This window comes from Entelurus aequoreus, linkage group LG19 (assembly GCF_033978785.1).
Source record: "Entelurus aequoreus isolate RoL-2023_Sb linkage group LG19, RoL_Eaeq_v1.1, whole genome shotgun sequence".
Lineage (NCBI taxonomy): Eukaryota > Metazoa > Chordata > Actinopteri > Syngnathiformes > Syngnathidae > Entelurus > Entelurus aequoreus.
This window is the reverse complement of record NC_084749.1, coordinates 34,188,853-34,210,288: the sequence shown is the minus strand read 5'-3', so window position 1 is coordinate 34,210,288 and position 21,436 is coordinate 34,188,853. Positions and strand designations below refer to the sequence as shown.

The following is a 21,436-nucleotide window of genomic DNA, read 5'->3' as shown; positions in this document are numbered from 1 at the left end:
TTATATCAACTTGAAGTTGATATAGAGATTTACTGTAAGCGTTAAATAATTTAAAAAAAATAATAATCTGACTTATTTTTAACATTTTAATGACTGAGACCCTTTATGGTCCCCAGGACCCCTAAAGGTTAAAAAAAAAAAAAAAAAATCCATATATTTTGTGTGCGTGTGCGGCCCTCAGTGGAAAAAGTTTGGACACCTCTGGCCTAGAGTATACAGTTTACTGGATATCATTAGTATGTAAAGGTGTACCTAATGGTAACGTGAATGCATATTACACTAAGGCTAAGGGCTTTGACATGGTCAACAAATTGGTATAACAGATGACACATTAATAAATGTAAATACTACAAAAATACTGTATACAATAATACCGGCCACTTTCTCAATTCAACTCATAACTGTAATAAGTCTGCAATAAGACTTTACATAGACTTTTTACTGGAAAGTTAAAAGTGTCCAAAACAGGAAAGGACACAAAGTGACGAGGAATGGGTGGGGATTACTTTCCACTTACTTCATTCATCACGCTAAACACAGTTTGGCAGACGTGCAGACTGTGGCCTGTTGCTGCAGAGACTTTCTATTGAGCGTAAAACTAAACGAGAAAGCCTGCCGGTCAAGTATGGAGGTAAGTCAAGATTCAATGTCTCACTATTTGTTTTTCAAAAGTGTCATGCTTATGTTGACACCTGATATTTATGAAACTGTCGTTATGAATGAACACTTGAGGCACACGGCATACTTCTTATGCAATATTGTAAACTGAATGACTAAATGTGTGTGCAATGAGTCGAATGAATGTCTCTGAGTTAGATTACACCAGCATTGCATCAGGATTTTTGCTGGAGAAATGAGTTCACTTGGGTTGATGAATACATTCCACATATATTATGTGTGTTTGTGGTGGTAAAAAAAATTGTATAACTTAGAATTTCCTCCGGTGAATGCTAGGAATAGTCATGCAAAACAGGAATAGGTGACTATTGTTTTCTGTCTGGGTGGAATGAGAAATATGTCACCCAGATTCATCAAATAGGAACAATTTGGCATGAATAGTGCCACTGATTTTTAAGCATTTGGTTGCACTTTTATCGTGCAGAACACGGGGTCATTTAATGCACAAATATTTGCAAAGCAGGAAGTTGGACACAGGATGTTTTGATTTCCCCTCTTTCCGCCACTCAAAACAATAGGCGCCAATTAGTACAACGTATCTGATATAATACATATACACATACATTTCTGATATGGATTCATCTTTACTCTAACTTGCTTCATATAAATGGAATGGAACTAGAACAAGAAGTAAAATACAAAACCCAAAACCAGTGAAGTTGGCACGTTGTGTAATTCGTAAATAAAAACAGAATACAATGATTTGCAAATCCTTTTCAACCTATATTCAATTGAATAGACTGCAAAGACAAGATACTTAACGTTCAAACTGGTAAACTTTATTATTTGCAAATATTAGCTCATTTGGAATTTGATGCCTGCAACATGTTTCAAAAAAGCTGGCACAAGTGGCAAAAAAGACTGAGAAAGTTGAGGAATGCTCATCAAATACTTATTTGGAACATCCCACAGGTGAACAGGCTAATTGGGAAGAGGTAGGTGCCATGATTGGGTATAAAAGCAGCTTCAATTAAATGCTCAGTCATTCACAAACAAGGATGGGGCGAGGATCACCACTTCGTGAGCAAATTGTCTAACAGTTTAAGAACAACATTTCTCAATGAGCTATTTCAAGGAATTTAGGGATCTCACCATCTACGGTCCGTAATATCATCAAAAGGTTCAGAGAATCTGGAGAAATCACTGCACGTAAGCGGCAAAGCTGAAAACATACATTAAGGCATTCGATCCCTCAGGCGGTACTGCATCAAAAAGTGACATCAGTGTGTGAAGGATATCACCACATGGGCTCAGGAACACTTCAGAAAATCACTGTCAGTAACTACAGATTGTCGCTACATATGTAAGTGCAAGTCAAAACATTACTATGTAAAGCAAAAGTCATTTATCAACAACACCCAGAAATGCCGCCGGCTTCGCTGGGCCCGAGCTCATCTAAGATGGACTGATGCAAAGTGGGAAAGTGTTCTGTGGTCTGACGAGTCCACATTTCAAATTGTTTTTGGAAACTGGACGTCGTGTCCTCCGGACCAAAGAGGAAAATAACCATCCGGACTGTTATAGGCGCAAAGTTAAAAAGCCAGCATCTGTGATGGTATGGGAGTGTATTAGTGCCCAAGGCATGGGTAACTTACACATCTGTGAAGACACCATTAATGCTGAAAGGTACATACAGGTTTTGAAGCAACATACAATATGTTGCCATCCAAGCAACGTCTTTTTCATGTACGCCCCTGCTTATTTCAGCAAAACAATGCCAAGCCACATTCTACACGTGTTACAACAGTGTGGCTTCATAGTAAGAGAGTGCGGGTACTAGACTGGCCTGCCTGTAGTCCAGACCCATTGAAAATGTGTGGCGCATAATTAAGCGTAAAACACAACAACGGAGACCCTGGACTGTTGAACAACTTAAGCTGTAGATCAAGCAAGACTGGGAAAGAATTCCATCTGAAAAGCTTCAAAAATAAATCTCCTCAGTTCCCAAACGTTTAATGAGTGTTGTTAAAAGAAAAGGTGATCTAACACAGTGGTTAAAATGCCCCTGTGCCAACTTTTTTGCTATGTGTTCCTGCCATTAAATTCTAAGTTAATGATTATTTGCCAAAAATAAATAAATTACGTTTCTCAGTTCGAACATTAAATATCTTGTCTTTGCCGTGTATTCAATTGAATATAAGTTTGAAAGGATTTGAAAATCATTGTATTTTGTTTTTATTAACGATTTACACAATGTGCCAACTTCACTGGTTTTGGATTTTACTTCTTGTTCTAGTTCCATTCCATTTATATGAAGCCAGTCAGAGTAAAAATGCATTTATTAGTATTATCTATATTATTAGAATAAAATTACAACTAAATGATGTAACATTTTAAAATAAAAATTGTTGTTTTAACAGCATACTGCCACCTAAAGTAGAAGAGTGTGCAAAACAGGCCACGGAACCCCTTAACCTCTCTCATTTTTGCCTATCATTCACAATTCTCATATGAGGTAAACACACATACTGAATGATTTTTTTTAGTTTTTTTTATGCATTCTAACTAGTAAATAAATGCTAGCAAAAGTCAGCTAATAATGGAGCTAATGCAAGTCGCTCTTTTTTGCCTATGAAGCGCTCAAAAAAAAAGCAAAAACCTCTATCAACGTCTCATATATATAATGTAGTAACAGGCATATTCATATTAACATCAACATAATATTTACGTATTTTGTTCATTGTACGCAAACGGCGTCGCCATAATTCCACTGACGCATCACAACGTTCAGTATTTCCTTCAACAGCAACAACAATTACTAATTATGGCAGACTTCATGAGAATCAGATCAGAATCAGATTTATTGGCCAAGTATGTTTAACACTCAAGGAATTTGACTTGGTAGACTGTGTGCTCTTTGTTCAATGCAATAAACAAAGAAAAATGCAACAACTACGAGAGAGCGCAGTACCATGAGAGCCAACAACGATTACTCTGGGACAAATGATGATCCAGAACCTTATATTTTTGAGTCTGAATATACGGAGGTTGACCTACAAGTTTTAGATCAGCACCAGCAAGTAGCAGTATTGCTAAGTGGTAAACAAGAAATACAAACTGACTCGGCACATAATAAAACAATCACTTACAGTACATTGTCTGCTCTCACTGGGATGCCGACTGATGGGATGTTCATATCTTCCCATTTAGAGGATGAAATAATCATGATCCTCATGCAGGTTAAAAAAAAAAAAGGTGGGGCGCAAACAAGCGTTCTTTCTTGTCTTTCTTTCTCGCCATCTCTGGGTCTCAACTTTTTGGTTTATGGCCACAACCTTCTACCATCCAGGTGAGAGACATGATTTATAATCTCAAATTAACTCAGAGGCTAACTCCCATTAGTTGCATTGTTAGCCACCTCTTGCCGTACATTACAAATGAGAATACATGTTCTTGTCTTACATAGGGATTGTGAATGATAGGAAACATGCCAAAAAGTGCAGTTCCCTTTTAACAGACAATGAATTTACAGTCACTTGATGAGGTGGCGACTTGTCCAGGGTGTACCCCGCCTTCCGCCAGAATGCAGCTGAGATAGGCTCCAGCACCCCCCACAACCCCAAAAGGGACAAGCGGTAGAAAATGGATGGATAGATGTTGTGCTATTACTGAAGACTATTACTGAGGACTTTGATTCCAATATTTTACTGTGAAATAACAGTTAACTGCTGTGAAATATAAGTGCATTGTAATGTTTACAGTCATTAGTGGTAATACTTCAGTACATTTTGAATACAGTATTTTACTGTGAAAAACACTGTTGAATGCTGTGAAATCCGAGTATTTGTTTCACATTGTACTTAGGTGTGACTTGATGTCTCCATATTTATACCTGAAAGACCAGTTGTTTTTCTAAGCATGTTATTTTTGCACTTACCACATCTGACCATTGGATGGCACTGTATAGCAAGACACAATTGCATCCATTGCTTTGGCACCAAGACTCAAGCATATAGGAAAAAATAGCTTTTGAACAGTTGTCCATTGTGAACGAGACCAGTATACAGTATAATACTGAAAAAATGGTAAATGGGTTTGCAGAACTTCAGCTTGGTCAGATGTAATAGTCTGGATGCAGGATCAGGAAGTGACAAAGAGTTGATGAGTCTTTACCCTGAAGTGGAGCCTACACCAGCAGAGTTGGCTCAGTGTGAAGCTGAAGTAGGTACGCTGCTCAGCATCATCGCTGAAGTGAACAAGAAGATGGGGTCCCTGAAGGCACCAAGGTAGTGTAAGTGGTGATGTCACACATGCACTCTCTATATCATGGCGCACCTGCACAAATTAAACAAAATAAGCAGCTTACGTGCAAATTTCACATTAACGCTTAATTATGATCACACTTTGCAGTGAACCAGGTAATTTGAGACCAAGACCACCCAGTCCTCTTTTTCCAGACCTACTTTCACACAGGTTGATGAGACACGTCCCAGAGAGGAACACGTCTGGTTATGTCACATCGAATCCTCCACTTCCAAGTCGAGGTTGGTGACACGATTTGGACCAAATCTCTGATGGATGTGAGCTTTAACACAAAGCCAGGAATCACAAATGTCCTCCTGTAGGGGGCAGGGGTGTCATATGGACAGAACTCAAGGGGGCTCTGACTGCAGTGGAGGACTCCATCAACTATAGAAGGTCATGGGCAGCCCCCATTGCAGCCTCAGATCGAGACAGACCCAAAGAGCATCTGAGAGCGGCTCAGGACAGCTGGGCCAAGGCTGACAAGGTACACAATAACTATGAAAAGGTATCCCAAGCTGATCATGTGCTGACGTGTGACTAAGAGGTCGACATCTCTTCACCTTGTCTTTGTCAGCCTTTTTTGCTCATTTGGTCCCTTCATTGCAGATTTTGGAGGAGATGGAAAAAGAATTTGGGATTTCTTGTCCTTCAGCTGTGACAAAAGAAACATTTCAGGAGGAACTGGTGGATCATCCGGACTCCGCTCCCCAGCAGGGAGAGTTGCAGAGATCATACAGCGTCAGCAACGTGGAAGATGAGAAGAACAAGGTGGATGTTTTTTTGCATTTTATATACATTTTTTTCTGACTTTGGTTTCTTCTGGTTTTCTCCGACAGGTTGGTCACCAGACGACCTGGAGGTCGGCCATTTGCTCCCCTTCTTACAGATCGTCGAGCACTGCTGGGGCCTCCTCTTCCTTTCCATGTTCTCCTTTGCTACTCAGAAGAGCAGCCAGAGCGGGAGGAGCTTTTTCTCCAGGAAGTGACGGCTCTCCACTGAGCTTAGGCAGTCCTTGTCCAAGCCCCATCGGTCTGCCGGAGATTGAGATAGAACGACTGAACAGGTTGTCACGCCATAACAGTCTACTGCATTTAGTAGTTTATATTTACATAAGACACAGGTCTTAAACTCACAGCCTGTGAGCCATTTGCAGCCCGCAGACCTATATTTTGTGGCCCGCTACTTAACTCCAGTTTAGTGGCTCGCGCATCCTAGGAGGCTTATAGTTAAATATATTATGGCAAACTTGAATCCGAATAGACACAAACTACAATAACGGTGCTAACACAAAAAATATACAAAAAAAAGCACATTTGGCAACACGAAGAGCAACTTCTTTCAAACAAGCTGAAGCATCACTGATTATCTCAACACTGTCAAAATCTAAAAACAATTGCATTCAGTTTTACATTTGTAATGACTCGGGACCTTTTCAAGGCTCAGAGTCACTATAGCTCAGTTCATCGCAAATAGTGGGATGGGGGGCGGGGCGATGCCGGGGGGCGCTGCATGATGATATTCGAAAAGCTGTGCACTACAAAACGTGCTCATTGTAGCCATTAATCTTGACTTTATTCATATTTTTTTTGTAAATCAGCACTAATTGTTTTCTTAATTTTTGATTGTAGGTTAATTTGTTTATTATATTGTGCTCCTGAGATAATATTGCTGATCAATTTGAATTTATTATTATTCATCAAGTTTGTTTAGTTGTAATTTTTGTATATAAAATAGTTCATTTCGGTCAAAAAAAATTAATATTTTGCGTTAGGATTTAAAAAAAAAAATTCAGGCAAGTTGATGTTAATTTTAAAAAGTTATTTTTGATTTTGTAAGTTGATCTATATTTCTTTCTTTTTCATTGACATTAATGTTAAAGATACAATGATATGCAGAGGTGTACTTATAACAACTTTATAGACAAATTATACATTTTATAGTCGTGGAAGAGAGTGGAAGGTTGGGGGGGCGAAATGTTCTCTTCTTCCTAGGGGGTGCGTAACGGGAAAAAATAGAGAAACACGGCTGTAACTTCTGTCAGAAGTAATTAATAAATTTAGTCACGTGGTTAAAATGATTCTGAAGTGAATATAGTAGTACCTCAAGCTTCGTTGGTTCTGTGACGGAGTGCTTAACTTCAAACACTTGTATCTCAAATCAACGTCTCCCATTGATATTAATTTAAATCAATTTAATCTGTGTTTGGCTCCTACAAAACAGCACAGTTTTAACATTTAACAAGGGAAAAACACTTTTAGATAATATTGTACTGTATGAAAAACAATACAAAATAATGTACTACAAAGAGCCACAGTAGTTTTTTGAAGTAATGTAATAATAATGTACAGCAGTGGTCCCCAACCACCAATCCGGGGACTGGTATCGATCCGTGATGCGTTTGCTACCGGGCCGCAGAGAAATATTAAATCATTTATAAACGACTGCATTTTCGCCGACTTAACTATCGCCTGTCCCACTAGACACACCAATAAGCTTGTTTATAGATGTACAATAAAACTCCTCATAGGAAGTTGCCATTTGTTATAACTTTGTGACATGATAAAATGCACATTAATGAACATATAAAACATAAATGTGACGGATTGTAGCCAAAGGCTGATTTCCATGTGCAATCCCCAGATCTCATTGCAAAAAAACAAGCCCAGGGCTCCCACTAATTCCTGTTGTATTTTTCATGCACTTATTTTTGCTGTATTTATCTGGCACAAGTGGAAAGCCAAAGCTGGTCCCTGAAAAGAATGTCTACATTAAACCAGTCCGTGGTGCAAAAAAAGGTTGGGGACCACTGATCTACAGTATTTACCGGTACCTTGGAGAGTGGAATTCTACATCTCCTTCCAGCTGCACACTATCTGCAGCGTTTTTTTATATTTTCAATGATTAATGTCCGCCGTTTAGACATTACTTTACCAATCTTGGCCAGCGTTACCCATTCTGCTTCAGCGGGTGCAGACTAGCAGTTGTTTCACGAAGTTTCTATGTTTTTGATGACTTCTTTCTTTGATTCAATGACAATCATCCACTTCTTCTCAGCACTGTCCTTCACACCCGCTTTCTTCAATCCCATAGTTGGAAAAACAAAGTTATGTCGATCTCTAGCTATAAGCTAATGCTAGCGAGTAAGACCAGATGTTTTGGTGGATCTTTTGGGGTTAACTGTGACATTTACTACGCCAACTAATGGCGGAGATGTTTGTAACTCCAATTTTTGCTTGAGACTTGAAGCATAACAATTAGCCGAGAGGCAACTCTTATCTCAAAACACTCATTTGGGGTACATTTTAATTTGGGACCCCTGACCTAAGTCAATAAAAAAATACTTGAGGCGTATTCATAATTTTGCCATTAGAATGTTCACGCACATAGGGAGTATCTATAGAAGAATAATCCTCTGGTGTCTTACAGATACATTGAGAAGCTGAGAGCCAGGAATGAACGTCTCACTGTTGCTTTGGAGCGAAAGAGGGCAGAGTTTGAGCAGATCAGCGTTACATTCAAGAGGCTCGAGGCCGACTGTTCGGCCATGCACCTGGCTCTCAGATACTGGTAGACACAACAGCCTTGTTGTCGGCATTATAGCACCGTGTGACATTGTGCTGTGTTGTCCCAGTGAGGAGTGTGAAGAGGCATACGGCGAGCTGCTGGCACTTTACGAGGCTCAGAGGCAACAGAGAGTTCCTGTGCAGGCCGACGCAGCAGGTGTTTGAATACCACTTATTAATGTACACGCATTGCGCGAGTGGTTGTCGTTGGCCGACTCCCAACTGTTGTTTTTATCTCGTCGTCAGAGGCCGTCGATGACACTCAGCAGCCCGGCAGCCCGTCAGCTCAACGCGGGGAAATGGCAAGTGAGGAATTGTCCACCTCCTTTACAACAGAGGCCACCAAGGAGATGGAAACACATTCAACACAAAGGTGATGTTGTGAAGGGCACCCTGCCACATACATAATACATGTCTTCATATTATATTCAATTATTTTTCATCCTGTTGTTGACCTTTTGTAACCCCAGGACTACTGAAATCAGTGAACGAAAGGTTGCGCTCCATGAGCTAATCGAGCGCCTGAAAAGGGACCGGGCGGCCATTTGCCTCTCAAAGCCGCGTGCAGGAGTGGAGGTTAAATTGAACCCGGACGCTGGCTCCCCCGCTGGGCTGCAAGGGGGACACTTGACTAAAGATAACATCAAGCGAGATAAGACGTCTGTGATCCATGAGATCACCACAGCCAGGGTAGGAGTTGATTTTACAGTAGTACCAAAACAGTAGTCCCAACACACTCGTATCTCAAGTCAACGTTTCCAATTAAAAATAGGTGAAATACATTTAATCAGTGCTTGACTCCCCAAAGCAGCAATTTGATCATGTAACATGCATTTTAAAAAGATAAAAATATGTATGAAAAACAATACAATAGAATGTACTACAAACTACAGTAGTTTCATGAAGTAATGTAATATAATGTACAGCATTTACCTTGACTTCTACATCATCTCCTTCAGTCAAACACACCATCAGCAGCGTATCCATATTTTCATGGATAAATGTCCGCCGTTTAGATATTATTTTAACATTCTTGGCTGGCGTTACTCATTCTGCTCCAGTATGGTGCAGACTAGCAGTGTTAAGCTAGACTTACTTTACCAAGTTGACAACACGCTCAATCATGTTTTTGATTATTTATGTTTTGGTAATGAGTAAGACCAGGATGTTGGGCAGGCCTTACGGGGTTTACTGTAACATTCGCTACACAAACTAATGGTAGGGATGCTTGTAGCACACATTTTTGCTTACAACTTAAAGCATAAAAAATAGGCCAGAAACAGCTCTTATCTCTTAAGTTGATGAACTCTTAAGGGGGACCTATTATGCAAAAACAACTTTTCTAACCTATTGTTACCATTCTTTTTGTATTTGGGATCGGCATTAGTCCCAAAAATTACAAATCAAACCACGGAGGCATAAATCATATATCAATCTTGCCTTCCTTCATACTTCCTCCAACGAACCATTTGGAATTTTCCCCAATTATGACGTTTTTCCCAAATGTTACGTCAGCAGATACTGTATATTCATGTATGGTAGAAATTTACCCAACCTGCTTTGCGCGATTCCGCCATTGTAGTCCAATGCTGTAGTCAATAAGTTCCTGCTTTTTTTCTATCCTCTTGTTGTGGGGCAGACTGGTTCGTACAAGCACATGCATCCTGCACTGTTGCCATTTCTAATATAAAGTAGCGTACAGTTCTAACTTAAATCTGTCAGTAGACTCCATATGGAAGCGTTAAAAATTACAACATGGCTGACGGAGAGAAGACGCAGTCCAAGTGGAGGCACGTAAATAAGAAGGAATGGTCATAAATCAGCTTGAAGATGGTCTGTAAAACCAAATCTATGCAAAATTTTGACCAAATAACCACCATTACATGCTATGTAGACCACAAGGAAGTATTTTAAAGGTAGAAAATAATCATAGTATGACCCCTTTAAGTTGAGGTACCACTGTAGATCAATAATGACATGAGTATAAACATGTTGTTTCATCAGATAAAAAGTCACATAAACTGCCCATTCATGTCCCTATTTTATGTATACATATTTTCCGCGCTGACTTCGGTCACATGACAAACTTTATGTAAATTATTTTAGGGCTGTGAAACTGAAAAAAAATATGTCCCCGAGAAGGGCATAACAAAAAATTATTGAGAAGCACTGCTGTATGACATTCTGACAATAACATTGCATTTGTGTCTATATATTGGAGTCTTTTTGTAGGTTAATTTCAATTATGGAAGCTAGTAATAACCTGTGAATAATACTCAGCATCAAGGGTTGGAATTGGGGGTTAAATCACTAAAAATGATTCCCGGGCTCGGCCACCGCTGCTGCTCACTGCTGTCCTCACCTCCCAGGGGGTGATCAAGGGTGATGGGTCAAATGCAGAGAACAACTTCGCCACACCTAGTGTGCGTGTGACAATCATTGGTACTTTAACTTTAACTTTTATTAATCCAAATTCAAGTGTAATCAATCAGAGTTAAAAATTAAAAGAACTATTTTTGATCCAGAACACCAGACAACTGAACCAAACACATAGGTAAGAAATATGAAGTTAGTCTCCCGTTATTAACCGTATCCACTCGGCATCCATTGCACCGGTCACCAAAGGGGAGGGGGGTTTGCCCTGATGTGGGATCTGAGCCGAGGATGATGTTGTGGCTTGTGCAGCCCTTTGAGACACTTGTGAATAAGGGCTATATAAGTAAACGTTGATTGATTGATTTATAAATATATTATTGAATATGATTAAAATCAAGAGTAAGGTTACTAATTCAGTGTTAACATTTGAGTGGGTCCCGGACCTTAAGGTCAGAAAAGGTTATTTTTGTTATTCTGTTCCAAAAACCCATCTTCTATTTAAGGTTGTCTTTCATCCAGTCAATACGGCATATGGAATTATGTTTTTAAACATAACGGGCACTTGAAAAAAGTCTACTTAAGCCTACTCTGCTTTTTTTTTTTAGGAGGAGATGTCAGACCTGCGTGCCCTCATCCGTCTGAAGGAGAAAGAGTTGAGGTGTCTGGAATGGAGTCTAGTGGCCCAAAAGACCCAAGAAGCATCTGGAGCGTGTATTCCAGAAAGCCTGCGAGATGAGCTGGAGGACTGTAAGACGGAACAACAGGTAGCACACGTTGACTTTTCATTTTCTTGTGATACAAAGTCAAGGTGAAGTGTACAAGAGGGAACAGGACGTTGGTCTTTTGTGACAAACCCGATTCAAATCTGGCTGTCCCACATGGGAAATCATACATCCATCTACCAAAGCAGAATCCCTCCAGGCCAAGAGGGATATTTTGGTCAAAGAAGGTCCTCTGCTGGGCTGAGGAGGCTGCAGCACAGATTTCACACACCTTTAACGCTTTCAAAGGACATTGTTTCTAATCTCAGTCAGTCCTTCATTGGAAGTCTTCATTTTAGCAAGACCGTTTGGACAATTATGTTTCAGTTTAGGAAATACCCTTTTCTGTTCCACCAAACAAGGTCTATAAAGACATGTTCAGATTAATTCGGTGTGGAAGAACTTATAGAACTGGGGCGTTACTCTTTTATTTCCATTTCACTTCCGGTCGGTCCGATTATTCCACCGAGGGCTTTCTACTAAAAAAAAAAAAAAAGATGTGGGACACCACTCTGAGATAGTTGAGATAAAAACAGTATATATTCGGACTACAGTTATCGATTATTTCAGTAATCGAGTAATCTATCTATTAGTTTGTTTGATTAATCAATGCCTATTTTAAGGAAAATAGCAATTGTATTACTTGCCATAACTTTCATTCTTTTTTTGTCACATATGCACATTGAAATTGCACTTTTAACATGTGTGTATTATTAAAAATAAAAACTTTCTGCTATTCACCGCCACACAGATAACTGCACTCACACACCAACGGTCTCATGTGCGCTTTATTGCAACGGCAGTGGGGAAACTATGTCCGCATATTTGAAGTTACGGGCAGAAAAATTCATCGTTGTAATAATTATATAGACTCAGCTATAGGAATGTAACGATATGAAAATGTCATACCACGTTTATCGTGACCAAAATTATCACGGTTATCATTATTACCACGGTATTGCTCAGAAAAGCACTTATACACACACTGAAATCTCCTGACAAAGGTATTTTTTTAAATTACAAAAATAAATCGACAAACCACTATTTTGCATGTTTTGTGCTTCTTCTGCTTCACTGATAATGTTTTAGTAATTGATTTGTTTTAATGGCTAAGCTTGTATTGTTTTAAAAAAATGGTTTGTACTGAAGCACTTAAAGGTTTATTTAAATGAAAAATGCATAACAAATAAAATGTATTATTATTATTTATTATTTCTGGCGGGCCTTGTAGTGTCCTACGTAAAAACACCTTTGTCTCAAATTCCTCTGAGTATAGAACGATCACTCGGTTTCAAAAGAGTACAACTTGTAGGTTTAATGTGCACAATTGAATAGCTTAGTTGCTCAGACAGTAATGTGCTTATATACATTTATATTGGGTTAGTGTATGTTGTTTCTTAATAGGGGAAGAAGTTAATGTCTCTTGTTTTCATGTTAGCATTTAGGTCCGTGCGTTTATCAAAGTGCAGTTTTCTGTCACGGTTTTCAATCATTTAAATTTTTACCGTGGTTACCATTATTACCGTTTATCGTTACATTTATACTCAGGTATACAATAACACTCCTCATATCTCTTCATTGATGCCATTTAAATCGTGAGTAGCTGCAGGGCGTTTGGGTGGCATCGTAGGGCGTAAATACAACTTTCGGATCATAAAAATCCACACCAAAAACAACCACACAAGGGAATTAGAAACGCCCAGCGTCTAATGGTCCTTTCCCATGGATGTGGCGCCACCAGCAGGAAGTGTAAAGTAAAAACAAAAGCGCTCAGCCATTGAAACCTCACACAACATGTGTACGATGTATGTGGTTAAGTATTATGCTGGCATTTTATTCTTTTTTTATCACATATTCATTAAAAACATTACCGATTTAGGGCGAATGAGATATATAAATAAATTTTTTTTTTTTAAAAACGAGAACATTTTTTAAATTGGAGGGTGTTTTCACAAATAAACAAAAGTGATCAAAAATGTGTTAATTAGGAGGGTCGCAAAGGCTGAGACATGAATTTGTAGGGATACATATTTAAAGTGGAACTGCCCTTTTTTGGAATTTTTCCGAACATTCACAATCACTATGGGAGACAAGAAGACGTGTAATTTTTTTAATGACATCTGTCTAACTCGTAAATAAATGAAAACAAAAGTTAGCTTACAATGGAGTCAATGTCTAAATAACCATCCCAAAAGTGCCAAAAATACTCCATTTACACATCGTAACTAAATATTAGTGATATTGTTAATATAAGCGCTAAACTATTTTTAGTGGCGCATTGTCACAGAAAGCTAACTAGCTTGTTGCTGCTCTATTGATGCATGAGCTGGTGAGCTGCTTTCTCGCCTCAGAGCTGGTGAAAGTTTATTGTGGATCATAAATAAGGCCTCTCACCTTGATAGTAGAAGGATGAGGACATCATCCGACAAGTTGGTCAACTTAGGCATCCAATTTAGAGCCTGAAATGAAAGATGCTTAGTTATATGCCTTTTTTTTCTTCGCGAGGATAAGGAGTCATTCTTCATCTAAACGGGACTATATCAACATCCCATCAGTCGGCATCCCAGTGAGAGCAGGCTTTGTACAGTAAGTGATGTTTTATTATGTTTGTGGCTCTCATGAAGTCTGCAGTGAGTAATAATTGTTGATGTTGTCGAAGGAAAAAGCAAATGTGATGCGTTTGTGAAATTAATGCTTAAATGCTTGAAATTAGCAAAATATATGAATATTACATGTTAATGTGTATGTTACTACAGTACATACTGTACATACTTACAGCATGTATATAAAAACATAATGGAAGTGTTTGGATCTTTTTTTATGTGATTTACAGGCAGAATAGAGCCACTCCCATTGGCTCCATTTTAAGCAGACTTTTGATGGCATGTATTAACTAGTTGGAATGTATTAAAAAATAAAAACAGATGTGTTCTTGTATTACATACTGATAGTGAATGATAAGCAGAATTTTAAAAAAAAAAGTGCAGTTCCCCTTTAAAAACAAAACTTTGTGATAGGATTACTTATTCATATCAAACTTTTCAGCTTTTTCTCTTTACAGTGTGCCTATTTCATTTTGTTTCTACAGGTATGCACTTTTGCCACCGCTGCTGGAGTTTATACAGTATATCATATATATCTCCTATCCTTATCCACACTCAGATCATTCATGTCTTGTGTTACCTTGTTTTACCTTGATTTCATGATTATGAAATTAATCCATTGTCAGTGTGCAATTCACAAATATATTTTTGGTAATCTTGCTAACATACCACAGTGATAACTGAATGTCAAACATACACAATATTTGTGTTTGCATGTGAATGTTCCAGAGGCTGTGTGACAATGCTGCTAAACTATGTAGCGATGGTGACGTGACTGGCCTCAAGACCAGGCCCATTTTAAAAGAGATGCAGGCAGTCCTTCAGAGGTGAGATGATTGTTAATCATAAATTCTCACACACATCCACAATCCGTCACACCTGGCAGTCTTTTGAAATTGTTCCTCAGGCCTTGTTTTGTTTGTTTGTTTTGGTTGAAGATGCATTTGGGTCTGACCTCAAGGCATCAAACTCTTCCTTTTGAAAGGACTTAAATGGGCTGTTTGCAACATTTACACAGATGCCTAGAGGGCACCAACCAAATGTATTTTACACAGTATATCCCACCCTCTTACGTCTTCTCGTACGAAACACATGCACGCGCATTAGCTTTAGGTGTTAGCCAATAATAGCAACTTAAATGTATATTCTATCATAACAACAACATGACTGGTTCGTTGCTTCTCTTGGACTGCTTTTGTATGTGTGCACACGCTTTATACACGTACGAGTTGGCGAGACCGGGTGAGTGACCCCCGTAAACACCAATTATTTTATTCGGGCCAGTAAAAATTGTATTACATAAGCTTTGTAATTGTAAAAAAAATATAGACACTTTTCAAACAAATGTGTTCTGTTAAACCACTAATGGTAACATACCATAACCTAGCCATTGTTGTTCTTGTTATATGTTTTGCTTTGAAGTATGTTACAATGAGGAAATTGCAAACAGCATCTTTAAGAGTTCCAAATTCTACATTCATCTGGTTCTCGTACGATTTTGTTTTAGGGAGCAAGCCCTGAAGAAGAGACTGGCTTTAGTTTATGACCCGACCCTCACAGACAGTGCCTCCAACAGGAGAGACAATGATGAGCATGTTGCAAGGCTCACACAAGCTCACAGGTAAAAAACAAACCAACAATCAATGTTTCAAATCTAGTCTTTATGCTTTTGGTAAGCCTTTTCGTGTGGCTATAGCTTTAATGCTAATAAACTGTGTTTTTCCACGCCCAGTGTGGTCCCTTGAAGCACTATTGTGCACTTTATTTCCCCTCGCTATTATTACAGCTATATAATAACAGCAACAACACAAATATAGCTCTATAATGTCTCACATGCTTATCAAACACATTTTAAGTTGTAAAATGTCTAAGTAATCACCACTAATGAATGTTAACAAAAGATGACCGATAGGAAAACATGGCATCAGTAACGCTACAGTTTAGCCTGATTGTCAGGTTGCCGCGATAACCGCCACCTCCGACATGATTCATGTGTTTCTCCAATATATAATCCACACTGCGTTCCTGATGTAATACCAGTAATGACATGACCACACGCTCTCGCTGCACACTTTGAGGCCAGATGGCAATAAAGTTGAAAGTCAATAGCGAGCGTTACCACAGCCACACAGGGCGCCGCAATTTAATACCTATGCAATCGTCATTGCGCAATGTACTTTATAGCGTATTCATCAGGTCTGTCAAAAAAAACCGTGTTAATGCATGCGACTAACCACAAAAAACTATTGCATTAATCAAGTAAACGCGCAGATTAATCACGCAATTTATTTTGAGCGGACATGCTCCTTTACCTTAACCACAAATGGTATCCTGAAAGGCGGTCAGTGATCAGGTCAATGCATGCGTCAGTGCAAAGATGAGTGAGGAGACTCCCACTGGTGTGTATGCTGGACTTTAGATAAAACTGTTACCAAGTTTTGAGCAAATAAATGACATACATTCAAGTAAAGTATTTTAAAAAATGTAATTTAAACATTCAATAAAATTGTATTTGTGTTCAAATATTGCTGTTTTTTAAAAATGTAATAATCTGTGACTAAATATGATTGATCTAAATCAGGGGTCACCAACGCGGTGCCCGCGGGCACCAGGTAGCCCGTAAGGACCAGATGAGTAGCCCGCTGGCCTGTTCTAAAAATAGCTCAAATAGCAGCACTTACCAGTGAGCTGCCTCTATTTTTTAAATGGTATTTATTTACTAGCAAGCTGGTCTCGCTTTGCCCGACATTTTTAATTCTAAGAGAGACAAAACTCAAATAGAATTTGAAAATCCAAGAAAATATTTTAAAGACTTGGTCTTCACTCGTTTGAATAAATGCATTAATTTTTTTTTACTTTGCTTCTTATAACTTTCAGAAAAACAATTTTAGAGAAAAAATACAACCTTAAAAATGATTTTAGGATTTTTAAACACATATACATTTTTACCTTTTAAATTCCTTCCTCTTCTTTCCTGACAATTTAAATCAATGTTCAAGTAAAAAAAAAATTTTTATTGTAAAGAATAATACATTAATTTTAATTTAATTCTCGACGAAGAATATTTGTGAAATATTTCTTCAAATTTATTATGATTAAAATTCAAAAAAATTATTCTGGAAAATCTAGAAAATCTGTAGAATCAAATTTGAATTTTATTTCAAAGTCTTTTGAATTTCTTTTAAAATTTTTGTTCTGGAAAATCTAAAAGAAATAATGATTTGTCTTTGTTAGAAATATAGCTTGGTCCAATTTGTTATATATTCTAACAAAGTGCAGATTGGATTTTAACCTATTTAAAACATGTCATCAAAATTCTAAAATTAATCTTAATCAGGAAAAATTACTAATGATGTTCCATAAATTATTTTTTTAATTTTTTCAAAAAGATTCGAATTTGCTAGTTTTTCTCGTTTTTTTTCGGTTGAATTTTGAATTTTAAAGAGTCGAAATTGAAGATAAACTATATTTCAAAATGTAATTGTCATTTTTTTTCGTGTTTTCTCCTCTTTTAAACCGTTCAATTAAGTGTAAATATCATTAATTATTAATAATAACATAGAGTTAAAGGTAAATTGAGCAAATTGGCTATTTCTGGCAATTTATTTAAGTGTGTATCAAACTGGTAGCCCTTCGCATTAATCACTACCCAAGAAGTAGCTCTTGCTTTCAAAAAGGTTGGTGACCCCTGATCTAAATGAAAAATCTTGATTAATTAGATTAAGATTATTAATCTTTGCCAGGACTAATCATTTTCCATCCAGACCACCTGAGTATTGAACCATATGTATTGCTAATAAATATGAATAATAAAAATAAAATATGATGACTGAAATATGGTCTAACTGACATTAAAACCATGATTTAAAAAATAGGTTTATTTTGTTACACTATTCCAAAAACCTGTCTTTTATTGAAGGTGTTAAAAAATATATATACAGTATATATATGTATATATACTTATACGATATTGACCGTATACATTATTACAGACTTAGCGCAAATGAGATGGGTTTTCTGAAGAAAAAAAAGGCTTATTTGAGAGAAAAAAGCATGAATGGGCAGGTTTTCCCACAAAAAAAGTAAAAGTTCAATAAGAAATCCGAATATAGGCGATCATCCACTGTTTACAGTAATGTTGCACATGTCCAACGATTTATCTCATACAGTACAACAACGAAACATAAAAGAGTACACTAGCATAGCTAGGAGAGCTAAAACGCTAACATTGTGGTATACATTGTCCAAGTGTAGGACTCCCTTGAAAAAGAGATTCCTGATCTCAATGGGACCTTTCCTGGGTAAATAAAGGTACAAAAAAAAACACAAAAAAAAACAACAACACCCAGTGGACCTCAGGTGGGGGTGTGGTTTATAAAATGTTCCGGCGCCAATTAGCACTTCCTGATTGGAGCATTTTATGTTAGCAGTCGAACAAAAAAATGTGCTTGAAAAAGTAATGTGTTTTTCTCAAACCACCACATTGGCAACTGCTACAATCTTCCATATTTTAACAGCAACATCATGCTAGGTTTGCCTATTCACTGAAAAAAAAAAAAATCAAACTTGCCACTCCCACAATTGTATCAGACTGACGGATAGATAGATATTTTTTTAAGAAGGTAAAAAAGCCTTTCCCCCCCCCCCTGTCCTTTGTGAAGTGATGTATACACAAACTTGATAGCACACGCAAAGCTGATCTACTAAACTTGTGCGCAGAGGATTGCGTCTCTTCCGTGAGCAAAATAAGGCACGCAATCCATTTAGCATGTCTGTCTTCATGGATATGCGGAATATATGCTGATCATCAGAACGGCCACGATACTGGGTGGCAAATATAATTATATAGCACATTCAGTGTGATCTATCAAGAATGAAATTGTTCTGCGTCTATGTTTAGTACATCTGGAAAGGACATGCAAACTGGCAGTTGAACAGAAATGGCTGAGAAAGGAGGCGATCGCGCTGCACCTCTGTCCTACGTATGCTTGTCAACATATATTGTATGCACTGTCAAAAAACTAAATGGGACATATTGTCTATTCAGCAATATACTTTTATAGTTGCTCAATGACATAAAGGGCTGATGAAAACTAATTAAATTGATGCGGGGTCTGCTGACGTTTATTTATTTAATGATGTTTGTTTTTTCCTGTAAAAAAAAAACTTCTTGAAATACGCATTTTCTTGAGTCTGAAACATTCCGGCACACACTCGCAGTTATTGCCGGCTTCATGAATGTGCAGTAAATGAGTGTCTCCATGTTGACAGCCGCATTATACACGCAAAAAGCTCAGTTAAAAAGGAGAAGCACAAGCGCTAGAAAATGGATGGATGGATGGGTTTGCACCTGTAATCAATTGTACACACAGTGTTAGTAAATCACACGCAACATGCCCATTAGTAGTACACGCAATTTCATAGTTTGCCCACGCTGTTTCGTGGGTGGTATTTGGATCTTAGTAGAACAGGCCCATACTGTATTTTTGCTCCACTAGCTAGCAGCGGAACAAATTAAATTAAAAAGACAGTTGGGGAAAAACATTTTTCGTCATGAAAATCCGAAACATCAAAAGCGCCTGTTTGAGCCCCTTTTTCGCAGAAGTGGAGCAAAAGAGTGAGAGAAATTCAATATTTATTTTATAAATAGGGTGTAAGAATATGTGTTAATACTCGAACAAAAAATAAGCCAAATACACATATGATTTTCATAAATGATGTGTAAAACTGAATTTGATTGGATGTTCTGCATTTCAGTAAGGCCCTGAGCTCTTACAGACACATTCGCAGGAAGTACCGGGAGCAAATGTGGAAGCTGGAGCAGAAGATGGCAGCCATGATGGAGAGTCAGCACATCCAGAGAGGATCTGGAGAAGATTCAGACTGGAAGAGGGAAGAGACCGTACTGTGATGCCTCAGGAACAACTGCATGGCTGTGTCTCCACGCATGCACTTCACTTCCATATTTACACTTTACATTTTGAGGTCTTAAGTGTCACACTGAGAATGTTGAACTCAACATGCCCCGAATTGTGAGTGTGCAGCAAAGGACCAATGACACAAATAGTGCCACACAGAACTCTGCTCTGTTCATGTTAAAGGATCAGGTCAATTAAATTACATAAAAAATGCAGGTTTTTTTTGGTCCGATATCTTCAGTGATCTTCAGCTCTCACTGGATCGGTTCGCAGCTGAGTGTGAAGCGACTGGGATGAGAATCAGCACCTCCAAATCCGAGTCCATGGTTCTCACCCGGAAAAGGGTGGAAGGCCATCTCGGGTTGGGGAGGAGACCCTGCCCCGAGTGGAGGAGTTCAAGCACCTCAGAGTCTTGTTCACGAGTGAGGGCAGAGTGGATCGTGAGATCGACAGGCGGATCGGTGCGGCGTCTTCAGTAATGCAGACGCTGTATCGATCCGTTGTGGTGAAGAAGGAGCTGAGCCGGAAGGCAAAGCTCTCAATTTACCGGTCGATCTACGTTCCAATCCTCACCTATGGTTATGAGCTTTGGGTTATGACCCAAAGGACAAGATCACAGGTACAAGCGGCCGAAATGAGTCACTGCTGCTCCACATCGAGAGGAGCCAGGTGAGGTGGTTCGGGCATCTGGTTGGGATGCCACCCGAACGCCTCCCGAGGGAGGTGTTTAGGGCACGTCCGACCGGTAAGAGGCCACGGGGAAGACCCAGGACACGTTGGAAAGACTATGTCTCCCGGCTGGCCTGGGAACGCCTCGGGATCCCCCAGGAAGAGCTGGACGAAGTGACTGGGGAGAGGAAAGTCTGGGCTTCCCCGCTTAGGCTGCCGACCCCGCGACCTGACCTCGGATAAGCGGAGGAAGATGGATGGATCTTTTCCTGCCTCAGCCTCAATGTACTAGTTGTCTTTATTTCGATGGACATGATTTCTTGCTTGCAGCCTATACATGTCTGCATTGTCGGAGTTTGGTGCAGGTTAGCCGTTATGCAATCCTAGTGCAGATGTGCTGGTGTATGTCCCTGACATCTTAAGTGCACAACAAGACGACGAGCTTGTTGGCTACTGCAGTCAGCTTAGCATTCACAGTGGTGTTTTTGTCATGGGTACAAAGGCTGTGCAGTAACTAACATACTGTGTGTGTACCAAATGCCAGCTAGTGTCCTTGAACCGCACTTCCTGACGCCAAAAGAGCCGCTCTGGACAATGAGCTTACAGGTCAGGGCTTTTAGCTC

At 38.8% G+C, this 21,436-nt stretch overlaps 2 protein-coding genes across 5 annotated transcripts in view; one reads left to right on the top strand and one right to left on the bottom strand.

Annotated features, from left to right (window-relative positions):
• Nucleotides 1-21,436, bottom strand: part of LOC133635310 (BRISC and BRCA1-A complex member 1-like) — a 107,583-nt gene that overhangs the window by 18,185 nt on the left and 67,962 nt on the right. For all 3 annotated transcript variants that reach the window (XM_062028380.1, XM_062028382.1, XM_062028383.1), the window contains 4 exons: nt 14,018-14,082; nt 11,717-11,833; nt 11,483-11,607; nt 4,792-5,954 (listed from right to left, as the gene is read on the bottom strand). The gene's annotated coding sequence lies outside the window, so the exon portion shown is untranslated. The remainder of the gene's footprint in view (nt 1-4,791; nt 5,955-11,482; nt 11,608-11,716; nt 11,834-14,017; nt 14,083-21,436) is intronic.
• On the top strand, nt 563-20,300 carry LOC133635307 (harmonin-binding protein USHBP1-like). Of its 2 annotated transcripts, XM_062028376.1 has the most exons (14): nt 563-631; nt 4,720-4,904; nt 5,029-5,162; nt 5,244-5,407; nt 5,530-5,691; nt 5,760-5,986; nt 8,350-8,490; nt 8,555-8,643; nt 8,733-8,859; nt 8,957-9,176; nt 11,468-11,626; nt 14,956-15,053; nt 15,734-15,847; nt 19,984-20,300. In XM_062028376.1, the coding sequence occupies exons 1-14, from the start codon at nt 626-628 to the stop codon at nt 20,135-20,137; spliced, it is 1,980 nt and encodes a 659-aa protein (XP_061884360.1). In that variant the 5' UTR covers nt 563-625; the 3' UTR covers nt 20,138-20,300. The 2 variants fall into 2 exon arrangements, with proteins under 2 accessions (XP_061884360.1, XP_061884361.1); XM_062028377.1 differs by lacking the exon at nt 563-631 and having other exon boundaries at nt 4,784-4,904; nt 5,076-5,162.